At 37.0% G+C, this 13,790-nt stretch overlaps 1 protein-coding gene across 1 annotated transcript; it reads right to left on the bottom strand.

Moving 5' to 3' along the window:
• Positions 1-10,788: 10,788 nt before the first annotated feature.
• On the bottom strand, positions 10,789-13,000 carry LOC131043613 (uncharacterized). The gene has a single exon (XM_057976841.2). The coding sequence runs from the start codon at positions 12,884-12,886 to the stop codon at positions 11,696-11,698; it is 1,191 nt and encodes a 396-aa protein (XP_057832824.2). The 5' UTR covers positions 12,887-13,000; the 3' UTR covers positions 10,789-11,695.
• Between the last annotated feature and the right edge of the window lie 790 nt (positions 13,001-13,790).

Below are 13,790 nucleotides of genomic sequence, written 5' to 3'. Positions count from 1 at the left end.
CAACATGAGCAACATGTCATACAGTTCTAGAATATACACAACATGGATGTCGATATATACCTGAATGCAAGGATCTGCCACTAACTACACGTGAACAATATTTACTTATGATTTATCCAATCAGATAACCACTTGGTTGGCTGGGGTTGGGGTCATGCCTAATTTTTGACAAATGGAGTACAACATAACATTGCAAGAAGCACCTCCATTTCTATTGTGTTTGGATAATCTGTAAGAACTTGCATAAGTGTTAGAAAGGCCAATGGCCAAAGATCCACGATGAAACTCCTCTCTTGAAATCTCGTGAAGTATAGTCTAAGGTTTCGGAAGGCTAGGTCTTAGCTGTGTTGGATAGATCAATGGGAACCAATGTGTTGTGAACAAGAGCCTGATGGTTTTATGACTGAAAAATACAACTATCTTTCCCTAACATGCACACTTTCTTTTTGTACTTTTGAAATATATGTGAATGAAATGCAAACCTGAAAATAACAATTTATACTAATTATTCTATGCTACCAAAGGTTGTGTAATAAAAAACGCAAAAAAGATGCAGAGTTTAGAAATAATTGCTTTGATGAAATCACAAAATCCTAGCGGACAATGTTAAACAGTGAATAATCAGACCTTGGAAGGTAAAACTATAGCAGTAAACCATACAAAAATAAATTAGATAAACACAATTCACATGAATATGATGCAATCATCGAAGGAATTCACAATACCATAATCATTTTCAGAACCCATCAAATTGCACAACCAAATTGAATGCACACATGCAAGACATAATTCCTAATATACTTCTAAAAAAATTGCTATAGCTAATTTATTTGTTGTTTTAATCATTCAACGACCAATGATTCAAACAACTTACAATTCCAACTACCTAAGTTGTTTGAATCATTAAGCACAAAATTGAGATACCGGAATATGAATAAACTTCCACATTTAGCAAAATTTTAGCAGAAAGATCACACCAAAATTGCATTAATATATCAATGAACATTTATGCCAAAAATCCAACCCCTATTAGGATCAATAAAGGGGTTTATATAAAGTTCAAAACCAAAAATATCCTAGCCCAAAACTAGGGTTTCTGAGTGAAATTACCACCCGAAATTGCATAAAAATGACTAAAAACTTAAAGAAAAACAAGTCTAAACTGAAGCTTAAGCTTCCTAAACTCTATCCAACATCTAAACAACTAATTTGTGCAGTGGAATCCATGCAAAAGAAGTGCCAAATCTATCATTTTGAATTGTCAGAAGCCAGTTGCGTTTCACCCGCGGGAATGCACAAAACGGTTCTATTACTAATCAATCAGCTTCATGCGCTTAACAAAGAGTTAACTGGGGGTTCTAGGCATGGAAAACAATGAATGAAAATTCCTCTTCTTTTCATATCTGACCCCACCAAACTAGGAGTTTTGAGTTGGAAAATTGGAGTTTGAGATTTGGCCATTTTGAGAAACTTTATTGTGCAAACCAAATTTAAATTTCAGAAGGAAAATGCTGCTCAAAACTCTGCAAAACTACCTACAACTCTTCCACATCTAAGATCTTTGTGTACTTCAGCGTTATTACTAGATTCTTAACAAATGACCAAGACTTCTTATTGGCATAAGCTACCCGCATTGTCTCCAAGTGTTCCTTTGTACACATCATCTCTTTGATCACCTATGGAAAATAGTTGTTATACATTTTATTTTTAAATGCATGAATGACCTCTATAGCAGCCTCTTGATCCAGTTTTCAATTTGGGATATCCCATGCAAACCTTAAATGAATTCTTCAATACAAGACAATAAAGAATGAATAAAGCTAATTTGATCAATAATCTTATCTCGTGCTTTGGTATACTCCTTTATTACCATTTTTGTGGCTCTTATCCACTCTACCATTGTCTCCCTGTCAGCATCCTCCTCCAAAATTGCCTTGTCGTGCAATAATTTTAGGTCAGTCTCATTTATTTTCCTCAAAACCAAGAGATAATCTTCCCATAAATGAATATAATCCTAAATATTAATATCTTCCTTCCCACTTCCTTGCAAAAAATCATTCAAAACAACTATTTGAGACTATAATTGAGTATAATCTGACAAACTTGGTGAATCGCCCCCTCTCCTAATTTCTCAATCTTATCTCTCCAACTAATAGCTGCATGAATAAAAGAATCTTTAACTACACCAACACATGACAAACCTTAAGTGAGGGTGGCCTAAATGCTTGATGATTGACCTACTGAATCAATTGGATTGAGGAGTTGGCTAATATATTTCTTCAGCTCAACATTTTGTGCATTTAACTCCTCCTTGGTCTACTCTGCCTTATCCATTCGATGAAAAATGGTGTCCATTGCTTGCCTCAAAGAATTTTTTCCTCTTTCTTTATTCAGTTGATCAAGATCTACCTCCTAGATTTGATAATCTTCTTTGGTCATTTCCAACTCAGGTTTGTCAGTTTGTGGAATATCGATTTGGGCCTTTGGATGCCTAGATTCATCTACTAGCACAAAGGCTATCTTGTGGGCTTATTTCTTGCTCTCGAAAGTCTTAAAAGCTTTCTCCAATATAGAGAAATCTATCTTAGTCACCTCCTTATAAGTTCTTCTACGAGCTAAGGAATGCACAAGCCAAGGAAGAATGGAGCTGGAAGAAGCGTCTATTACTTGTAAATCATTTGCTTCTTCTTGATGTAATTGCTCCTCTTTATCATCCTATTGTTCTTTCCTCTCATCCTAGGGTTCCTCCATAACTTCCTTTATGTGTTCTTTAGTATTATGTTTTGGTAGCTCTCCAATAGATATTTGTTAATGTGTTGATTTTTGTGTTGTTTCTTCCTGTACTAACCTACCTGCAACAATCTATTCTCCTTGTGTTTCAACCTGTTTTGCAGACTGTTAGGAGTTAGGAGGGAGTATTTCTTGATTTTCTTCTACTGCTTCTTTCAGATCTCTCCTGAGCATAGAGAGAAATGTATCATCGGTAGCCTTTTAAAAAACCTCGATATCAAGTTGGACATCATGAGGCACTTGTGGTTGTTGTTCAATAGGGATCTCCACATCCTCAATCTGTACCTCAAGGGTTGGCTCCTCGCTTCCCAATTTATCTCCCTCCTCAACCTCGAGTTGCACTTCAGTATTAGTTTCTATTTGAATGGTGTCATGATGCAGTTATTGAGAGGAAGGTTCTATGGAGGAATGCAATGGAATATCCTACTGAAGTTTCGGAGCTTGTGTGACATCAAGAGTTTGGGAAGATGGGCCTTCAGATTGAGGTTGATCCAATTCAATCCTCAACCTCTTCCTTCTAATCAGTTGGGTACCTAATTCACCTTCTTCCTCTTCGGACCAATCCCTCATGATGTTGATTGGAGGGACTACCTTATGCTTCTTTAACTTTTTAAACACCCTCGGTGTTTCAGTAGGATAGGGCGTGACTTCTTTCTCTTTAGCTATGGCAGACCTAGTCCTTTGATGAATTGAAGAAGTGATTGGGCCTAAAGAAGTACTAGGTTTTTCTTTTCTCTTGCTAGATTGAGGAGTAGAAAAGGAAGGTGTAGCTTGTTCAGGACCCTTTCACTTCATCTGCTTATGTACTTTTGATGGGAGCTGCTCCACATAAGGTGTGTCGTGACCAGTTGGATTTCTTGGTGGAGAGCATTTCTTAAAGGAGAAGGAGGCACTAGGCATTTTCTTGCCTTTGGAAGGGGTGGGTGTTTGTTTTTGTGATGGAGTTTCAATAGAGGTTACTGAAAGCATATCATAAGAATTCCCCATCTATTGCTTTGTCTAGAATAATACATCTTTAGCTCTCAACTCCATATTTTCTTGCTCAACCAGATGGGGATCAACATTATGGATAGGAATATCAAAAAAAACTTCTTCTCATACAAGTGGTGTAGTACATTCTCATCCCCAAAGGCCTTATGTTGGTCTAAGACCCATAGATTGGAAGCATCTAATGCAAGGTCCAAACTCAACCTTCAATAATCTCTTACTCGGACCTCATGATCATCTATACAATTTGACAAGTGATCCTCAATATGTGGCACATGAGTGAAGGGGGAACACATGACTTTGCTGAATGTGCCAATGGGATCAAATTTATCCCTATTGATGCACAGTAGGTCCAAGGACAATTCAAGCCACTTGGCTTCTATGTTTTTTGCCACTTTCAAATCTGAGCAAGAGTAGGCCCCTATTGAAATTAGGAGGTGAAAGCGAGGCTTATCTTTACTTTTTATCAAATTATGAGCATCTGCTACCTACCTTTCATAGTTCCAAAATAATAAGGCGATCACTAGGATATCAAGTTAACTTGTACGAAAGCATTGTGCACCCTATGACCCTTATATATGTAAATTTCTTAAACTAAGTGAAATAACTACCAAAATACCTAATCTCTTTATCTGGATCTAGAGATATCCTTTTACTAAAGTCTCCTTCAATAGATCTTATTACCACAAAAACAAAGAAATCATTGATCGCCCGATGATCTTTGCTACTCCTATCCAACTGCAACTGGGGGTAAAGGTGATATATAGGAGTGTTGGGAAGGGATCTCTCTCTTCTCAATCCAAGATAGGTAACTTGGGCCGCAAGCAAGTAGACAACATATGAAGTCATGTTGAATCTCATATTTGTCTTTACTCACTGCATTTTCTCGTCCAAGTTATCACTGATCATCTTGCCCCAATCGATATACTCTTTCCTGGCCAAAATTGTTTTAATGAAAAGCAACATCCATGGACAAAATTCCTTTGCATCGGGTAATCTTACCACTCTACGAAGGAGAGTGACATAGTTGTTAGTGTCCATATGGAAATAGGCTTAGTGAAAGATTTTGATTTGCTCCATTTGATTGGGTTTCTAAGTTTTCTCCATCAAATTTTCAATTATATAAGTCATGGGATCTCCTTCCTCCTGAAAGTACTGCTCCCCTCGAGTTATTGTAACATGATCATACAAGTCATATTTAGGAATATGCAACACATCTTCTATAACATTTGGGGAGATATCAAGGATCACATTATCAAGAGGACCATAAATTCTTCTTTCATTAGGCTTATAGTTGTATGCATGGACCATTATCAGGTTCGGAGACTGCAATGCTACTAAAAATCCTGCCACTGAAACAAGCCCCGAACATACCAACAAAGTAGCCCAAGTGGTTCTTCTATCTGGCTTGGCCATCCTTTGCAAAAACTCATTTAAGTCCACATGACCATTACCAATGTTTGTAATGTCCTTGTTCGATGAGTGTAACTTAGTGGGCGGGAGGTAAGAATCAAACTTGTACTTCATGGCAATTACCCTTGATCCAGTAAGAATCAAACTTGTACTTCATGTAAATTACCTTTGATGCAGACATCAACGATTATGCACCCAAAAGATTCATATTAGGAATCTTATTGAAAAAAACAAAATGCCAGATTAACTACATTAATTGACGATAGGCACCTTATTAAGAAACATAATAAATTAAACTAAAAACATAAAAAACTAACCTGCAACAATCAAGGGTCAGGGATATGAAGATATCCAATCCCATTTTTTATTGAAGGCTACAAACCCATCTGGGGGTTAGGGATGACATAACCCGCATTCCCCGATCCATACACAACAGGCACACAAGGATCAGGGATCATGAATTCCCCGATACTCGAAGGATTAGACTCAAGGCAAGGGTCAGGGATCATGCCATCCCCGATCCTCAAAAGGAGTGAGACCCAAGACAAAGACAGAGGTCGAGGAAAACCAAATCCCCAATCCTCAAAGGACCAACAAAAGAAAAAGGTGGGGGTCAAGGGTCATGACATCCTCAATCCCCGAAAATGGGAATCGAGGATGGAGGATCCCTGATCCCCGAAGGACCAAAAGAACACAAACAAAAGGAAAGAAAAATCGAGACAAGCAAACAAAGGAGTTGGGGAAAAAGACCTAAAAGAAACTAAGGGCAAAATAGGGAAAAGAGAAAAAGACAAGAAAACCTAGAAAATAATAGCCCAAACTTAAACAAGAAAGAAACGAAATCAAAACCCAAGACAAATGAGAAAAAAACCAAAACAACAAATCAACAAAATGAAACGACAAAGAAAAAGGAAAAAAGAAGTGAAACCGAAAGAAACACAAGAGAACATAAAAGAGTGTGTACCTTGACAACACCAAAACCAGCACAGACAAAAGGGTGCCCCACACTGCTCACTTGGAAAGCCTAAAAAAGTAACTCAGAAATGAACACACAAATCTACAAACGCAAGTGAGCGAAATGAACAAGAAACCCTAATATATACCCCTACAAAGAGCATTTATTACAGATAGAGGTGTGACCTAGAGACGGACGTTGGGGGTCGAGGATCCCTAAGACAAGGAACCGAGGGTCGAGAATAGGAGGGTCCCCTATCCCAAAAAAACCAGCAAACATAAGCACCACAAGAGGAAACGAGGGTCAAGGATCAGAGAAGTCTGAGACCCGAATAGGAAGTGGAAAAGGGGAAGTCTGATCCCCAATCCGCGAAAGCCTAAAAACAGAAAAAACCAAAACCAAAAGAAAGAAAGAAAGAAAAAGATAAGAGGAACAAAACAAAACAAAAAGAAGAAAAGGAAAGGGGGCCACATCTCTCAAAGTGAAAGATGGGGTGTGAGTTGTTAAGGCACAATAGGAAGGACTACAAAACCTAGGAATGACTCTAATGCTAGAATAAGATTCCAACACTAGATTGGGACTTGAGCACCAAACTAGGACTCCAGCACAACACCTAAACACTTGAGGACTCACACTAGTGTTCTCTCTAGGTGCTAGTATCCTCTAGTGCTCCATTTTCATCATTTCGTTGTTTGTTTAGTCTTCCACAACCATTTCTTGGGGAATGTTTGTATACAATAGTTGTTCCCCTTGGCCTAGAGAATCTTCCCATGTTGTAATTTTTTAACAAGTATCAAACTGTAAGTTTTATGGCACCTATTTGCCTTGGGAAGTTTGTTGTTGCTTATAAGCAACTCATCATTGTTCTAGTTGGTGCAAAGTCGATACCTCCTACTAAGACAACCTCTTGCAAGGCCTATCCTTGTAATTCAATGTCTTAAAAATAGGATTTTAGCTTCATGGATCAATCTAGGGTCAACACTAAACTGCAGAGTTCAATGCATAATTATACATGCTTACAACAACCAAAGTGAAAGTATAACATAGATTTATAAATGCAAGACAAAGAAATATAGACAACAAAACCAAAATCACAATTACATAAACAGAAAGCTCTATACATGGAAAAAACTTCAAATATGATTTGTTGAAATATATATGTTTCTATCTCCAAGAAAGGGTCTCTACTTGTGTGACTCTTAAGATCGTTACAAATATAATGAAATAGAGAATGGCACACAAGACCTCTCAAAAGGAGCAACAAAAAAATAAGCTTTCATATGTGACCTAGATGACTAAATAATGGATAGTTATTGTAGAAGGACCATGGATGTATAGCCTTCTCATGTAACTTCCTTGGGCTCAATAAAATATACAACTATTATGACTAGAGAGGTCTTGTAGGCCTTTGACATTTATACTATTTAACAATATATTAACTTTAGGTCGTGGGTCTAATTATAAATACAATAATGTCAAATATAATTGTCACAAATGTGCTTACCATATTTAGAATTAAGACTAACCTATGTTATCAAATTGTTGATTTTGGGTAGAAAGCTAGTGAATTGAATTACATAGAAAACTCGTGTTGCATGTTTCAAATTCTTCCAAAAAAAATGTGGGTTTTATTCTTCTTTTCCCCTTCTCTAGAACATATGGAACTTTAATTTTGATCAAGGGACGTGAAAGCTATGATGGCTTAAACACTCATATTTGTTGCAGCCTACAAATCAATATTGGTGAATTGATTTATATGACATGTGCCCACAAGTTTAATGGTTAATATAATTATTTAAGATTATACCATCATAAAGATGAGTGAATTTATTTATTAGCCTTTCATTGGAATCTAAGGAAGGGTTCCAAACTTGTGATTTAACAAATGAGGAAGTAAGACCTTTGGTTCTTAAATCACGTGGTATTGAGTGTTTTTAGGGAATGTGTGTAATATGGAGTAGTCTTCTTTGTGTACTATTCAATAAATGTCATTGCCTTGGAATTATATTATTGAACCAATTTCAATGTTGACTTTGTCTTTTGAATATTATTTTATCCATCATGAAGAATGTCAAGGAATCATAGTGAGATGATTGGGATATTCTATGTTGTAAACATTGAATGTCGTTGATTTTCACACATAAACGTGTTACTTGGTTGATTTATATCCTCTCCCATAATACGTTTAGCAGTGGACAAACATATTTAGATATGATGCACGAGCATACAAGTATGCTAGTTTATCAATGACTCGCATAGGGAATTGGATATCATCATGCACGTTGGCCAGCTATTATTAGATCCTTTGGAATAGGTGGAACTTCTCCAATGGAGTGGACACATTTTCTTCCCTTACATATTCTAAGTATGATATTATGATGTATTTGTATCTGTACCATAAAATGTTTTTAGTTTATAGTTATATCAAAGTATCTTAAATGGATTTGTGTTAGTTGTAATGATTGTAGAATCATTATAAGTAAATGGAAAAAAAAAATTGTTCAAATGTTTGATGCTTTGACTTCCAGTAACCATTATATTTATACATTAATTCTCATATTTTGTTAAGTAAATAATAGGGTAAGTATTACATATTATTATACATTCATGAAATTTCAAATGTTTGACTCTTTGACTTCAAATAACCATTATGCTTATTCATTAATTCCCATATTTTGTTATGTGATTAATAGGTTAAGTGTTGTATATTACTATACATTCATAAAATTGGGTATTCACATGATTGATTTATTATTGTTATGTCCATGAGACTTTACATTATCATCATGAGGGTTTCATTTCATGTGTTTACAATCAATTATTAGTTCCAATTTGTTATTTCATTTTGCGTTTGTTCCATATATCAAAAAATTACAAAAAAATCAGAATATTGTACAAACTCTAAACAAAGACACCACACTAAATAAAGATGGCAGCTAACTACTATCAATCAAGAGTTGATGAGGTAATGATGGCACTTGTGTGCCTCAAGTAAAAGCATACACACGTCATTTTTAGTTACTTAAGTAAGAGTAACCACATATGTAACTATCCTATGTAAAATTATTAAGTAGGTGCAACACCACATTTAAGATATAATATATCCAAGGTGAATAAAATTATACCAACAATTTCACTGTTGGTTGTCTATTGTTTCTATTAAGCCCTCAGTATGTTATTTTTCTAATATGATTGCTTTCTACTGAAATTTCCTTTGTTATTCTAATTTTTCTAATCATTCTTTCCAGTTTTCTGAAAGTGCTTCTTAGGAAGTAACCTCTAGATTTGAACTCATTTGACTTGTGGTTATAAAAAAAAAAAGTATGTCGTGTCTAACCCTTTGCCTTGAAGTTTCTCTCTTCTGCCCTATGGTTATATTCAATTGCAGCAACTAGCGTTTGGGAACTAGTCATATTTGCATTATTTATGATGACTTCCTTCAAACCCAACTTCAACTTTGTTGTTTTAGAATTTTTTTCCTCTAATATAGTGCACACACCTGAGTAAACTTCGAAATTTATTTCATAGTCAATTACAGACATTGAGCTGATATTAACTGTACGAAATCAATCCATATGTGACGCAAAAAGGGGAACATTGAATTCCACTAATTTCATAGTCAATTACAGACATTGAGCTGATATTAACTGTACGAAATCAATCCATATGTGACGCAAAAAGGGGAACATTGAATTCCACTAATTTCATTTTGATTAAATGAAAACAAAATCTGGCAACTAAGAGGCTTTCAAATCATAGCTCACTCTTTCCTTATTCTAATATTGTAGAGCAATAAACACTAAACACTAGTATTGATTTGTGTGCTGATATTAACTGCACAAAAGCAATCAGCATGTGATGAAAAAAGAGCAATGATTCCCATAAATCTCATTTTGATTTAAAAAAGCAAAATGTACCTGGCTTCCTATATCAAGAGGGCTGTGGTTCACCACTTCAAGTTTTGTGAGTTTCATAATTCATACTGCTCATAAAGGTTTTGCTCAATCTTCCACATACCCCATCTGAATGACAGGTTAGTAAAAGGCATAAGACTAGAGCACATGCCCCAGGTGAGTTTGGCAAAACAGATAGCTCTGGTGCAGAGCTCTTGAATTAGCTATGCTAACCTATGTTTACAGGAAGATATCACCTTTGAGATACAGATTGAAGTCGATGAAAGATGTAAAAGCTCTACCTGGTAAGGCACCTACTTCTTACAGCTATAAAATTTTAACGCCATTTCATATAAGGGAAATGTAACCGGACAAAGAATGTTATGAGAGGACCATAAGTCGGGTCTCTAAATCTTCAAAAATTCCTGTATGTTGAGGATTCACAGGGCTACTACAACAAACTACTTATTTTGTCATTTTCACAAGAGATCTCTACGCTTTTGGCCTAAGAAATCATTAAGGGGAACCAAGATGCATTAAAACAATGATGCTGCATCCCTTGATTTGCTCATATCTTCGTTGAGACATTAAAAAACATTGGTCAGCTGAACTGCAGATGTAGGTTCATGATTAATGCACATGAAATCAATGAGATTTAGATAAACCAGCTAATATCAGCCATGGGGAGGTTGTCATAAGCTGATTCTGATGATGTAAAGAAGTTAACAATTTCTTGTGGGTAATTTCACATTGAAGATGGATGAGAAAAGATTTTCATTGCTCAGATATAAAGTACACAGGAAAACAAGGGTATATTCAAGATCAGAGTCATTCCAGTCATTCTCCTTTTGCAGTTCAGCTTGCTCATAAATCTGTGTCAAACATGTCTCGTAGAATAGAAACTTCTCAAGTCAAATTACGTTTGCATTCCTTAAAGCCATATTTGACACATCAAAGCAGTCCACCATCAAATATAATTTTGTGAGCTAATCCTAAATATCATATATCGTGGTTAGTGCATCTCAGTCTTGAGTATTTGAATTTTGTATCTTTGATTTTCCACGTGGACGTTTACAACTTGATGGCAAACTTAGATGAAGTGAGACTAGCTGTCAATTAATGTTTCTAATCTCTTTGTGCACTGCAAAAAAAAGGTGAAAGAAGTACTACAATAGCTTAAAAGATAAACTAGATTTATCAATATCTGACTGCCAAGTTTTGTGAAAACAGAGAAACTAATGGGTTGCCCGCCATGAAACCTTTGGTGTGCTAGGGATGTTTGATTGCACATACGGAGAGCAAGAACGTGCCATCAAGAGAGATATTCTGTTTCTTAACTGCTATGGTTCACTGCTTAAAAGTGAAGAACTGAGTTCAAAGCTGGCCTAGAAGTACAGAGCAATTGCCAAAAGCAACACATGGCGGTGATCCAGGGATTACACCTAATCTCAGGAAGAATTAGCCCACCCTGTAAACTGGATATTGCTAAAAATATCTCCCCTCTGCATACATTGGAAGAGAGTTTGCCCTATCCAATTGTGTGTAGGCTGAATAAATGAGAGAACATGTGCCAGCACACCTGACTGTAGGTGTTTGAGCATGTTTATGTTTAAAATAGAGGAGCATAAGACTTGAGCAAAACTATGACACAAAGAGTCTACATAAACTCAGAAACAGGCACCCAATTACCAACATAACTTCTTAAACAAGAAGGCAAGGCTTGTCTCCAAAAGCCCACATCAGGTAACGACCCTGTCAATGCAATGGAGCTATCCTCCTTATAATATCCTAATCTTAACACAAAAACCTCACCAGGAAATACCTCAGCCAGGGCACCCAAGGTTTCATGCAGGACACTGTGGCCATCCCTAGAAGGGTTTTCAGCTTCCACACACTTGCCCCCACAGTTAACCATTATACGCCCACCATCTTTGAGCCTCTCTTTCAGACACTGCCAAGTCCGAGGACTTTGCAAATGAGGGATGACAGAACCCTGTGAAAACAAATCAACAATGAGACCTGAAAACCCACCTGGAACATCAGCCTCCAATGCATCACCAATGTGGACACCGAGCCTGTCTCGGTTGTCGCTCTCCAGCTGCAAAAGGTCAAAGTATTTTCTGCCAACGGATATGACCATGGGGTCAAGCTCCCACCCGTGTATATCAATCGAGGGCCAGAAGTGAAGCAGAATATGAGCTGCTGTGCCTGCGCCCATTCCTAGAATCCCTAGGGTTCCATGGGGTAGAAGTGGGGGAAGAGTGCCAAAGACATCATAGTAACTCTGTGTTAGGATTTTGTACCTGTAATACATACTGTGAATGTTTCCAGGCTTATCCAGCAGTAGAAGCCTTGCACCAGCCAAAAAATGGTCTGCTCTTCTTGAAACCTCTAAAACCCTAATGTAATTGTGTTTGCTTCTGCCTTCAAACAGTATTTTTACATCATCCGTGGACATAGCATCGCCCCAGTTCTCAGGTAACACAGAATCACTGCCTTCCACAGAGCTGCAAGTCTGCTTTTGTTTCTCTTCTTCATCTTCTTGAGCGATTTCTGTAGTAGGTGCATTTGGGTATGCCTCTTCTGTTTCAGTATTACCGACCGCACGAAACCCAGATGATGAGAGATAGGGCGGACGGGTGGATGCCTTGAGCTTAAAAGAAAACTTCTGTGGGCATCTACGATTAGACTGGAATACAACTTCAGTAAAGTCATACTTTCCTGCAAACCGCCATTCTATAAGTTGTGATGAAGAAGTATAACAAATTCTGCAAGATCGTCCAGAATGTCCAGCCCCTGCAATGTTGTGAAGTGAAAAAGTAGCCATACAACACTTCGTGCCTTGCATGGAGAATAAATGGATGGCATTTAAAACAGACTATGGTACAGAAGACATGTCGGATCCTGCTTCACAATCCTCGTTGCATTTAAGGGTTGGATGATTCTATTGTTATTTGAAGTGTATCTTATAATAATAATAAAGTGTGTGATAGGTTCAGTCAACTTAAATTTGATGGCCCTAAGGACGTATTTCCCGTAATTACGCCGAAGGCGTCTCCTACTATGAAACGCACCGGCTGATTATTAAATCCAATGGATGAGAACTCACACAAACCCTTGCAAGACGATTCAAACAATTTCGTCCGTTGATTTTTATCCCCTCACTGACTGTACAGGAAAGCATGCTGCTTTCATCTCCATCTGGATTGGTAATTCATTAATATTCCACTAAACTGCAGTCAAATCGACCAACAGTCCCTTGCTGGCTGTACGGGAAAGCACACTAATCTCATCCCCATCTGGGTTGTTCATTAATATTCCACTGAACTGCAGTCAAATCGACCAATAGTCTTCAAGCTTAGTAATATTTTCTATCATTATAGATGTCATCTCAACACAGTAGATATCAAAAGGTCATGCACCTTTTTTTGCCACCTGTTTACACTTCCAAAAGAAAAGCTATCTGATAGGTTTTTGGAGTAAAAGAGACCCCTTACTTCTGTACTCCTGCAAATATTTGTATAAATGTTTAGCTATTTGTGAAATACTCTTATTCTGATTTCTCTCCACATACATTCCAGCTTAGCAAGCACCGTTACACTTTGTCATTGACCTCTTACACTTTCAAAATGGTATGCTCCTAATGGTATGCAGCTTCAAACGTGGCAGGAGGCATGCATGTATGCGTTTGACAGATACCAAACTAGATAATAATTCTTTTGTAAATCTTTAAATAATTACTTACATGTAGT

This window comes from Cryptomeria japonica, chromosome 1 (assembly GCF_030272615.1).
Source record: "Cryptomeria japonica chromosome 1, Sugi_1.0, whole genome shotgun sequence".
NCBI classification, from domain to species: domain Eukaryota; kingdom Viridiplantae; phylum Streptophyta; class Pinopsida; order Cupressales; family Cupressaceae; genus Cryptomeria; species Cryptomeria japonica.
The sequence above is the reverse complement of the archived record's forward strand: the minus strand, read 5'-3'. Positions and strand labels throughout refer to the sequence as shown.

Coding starts and splice junctions, on each gene's coding strand:
- LOC131043613 (XM_057976841.2), bottom strand. CDS start 12,886: ATGCAAGGCACGAAGTGTTGTATGGCTACTTTTTCACTTCACAACATT.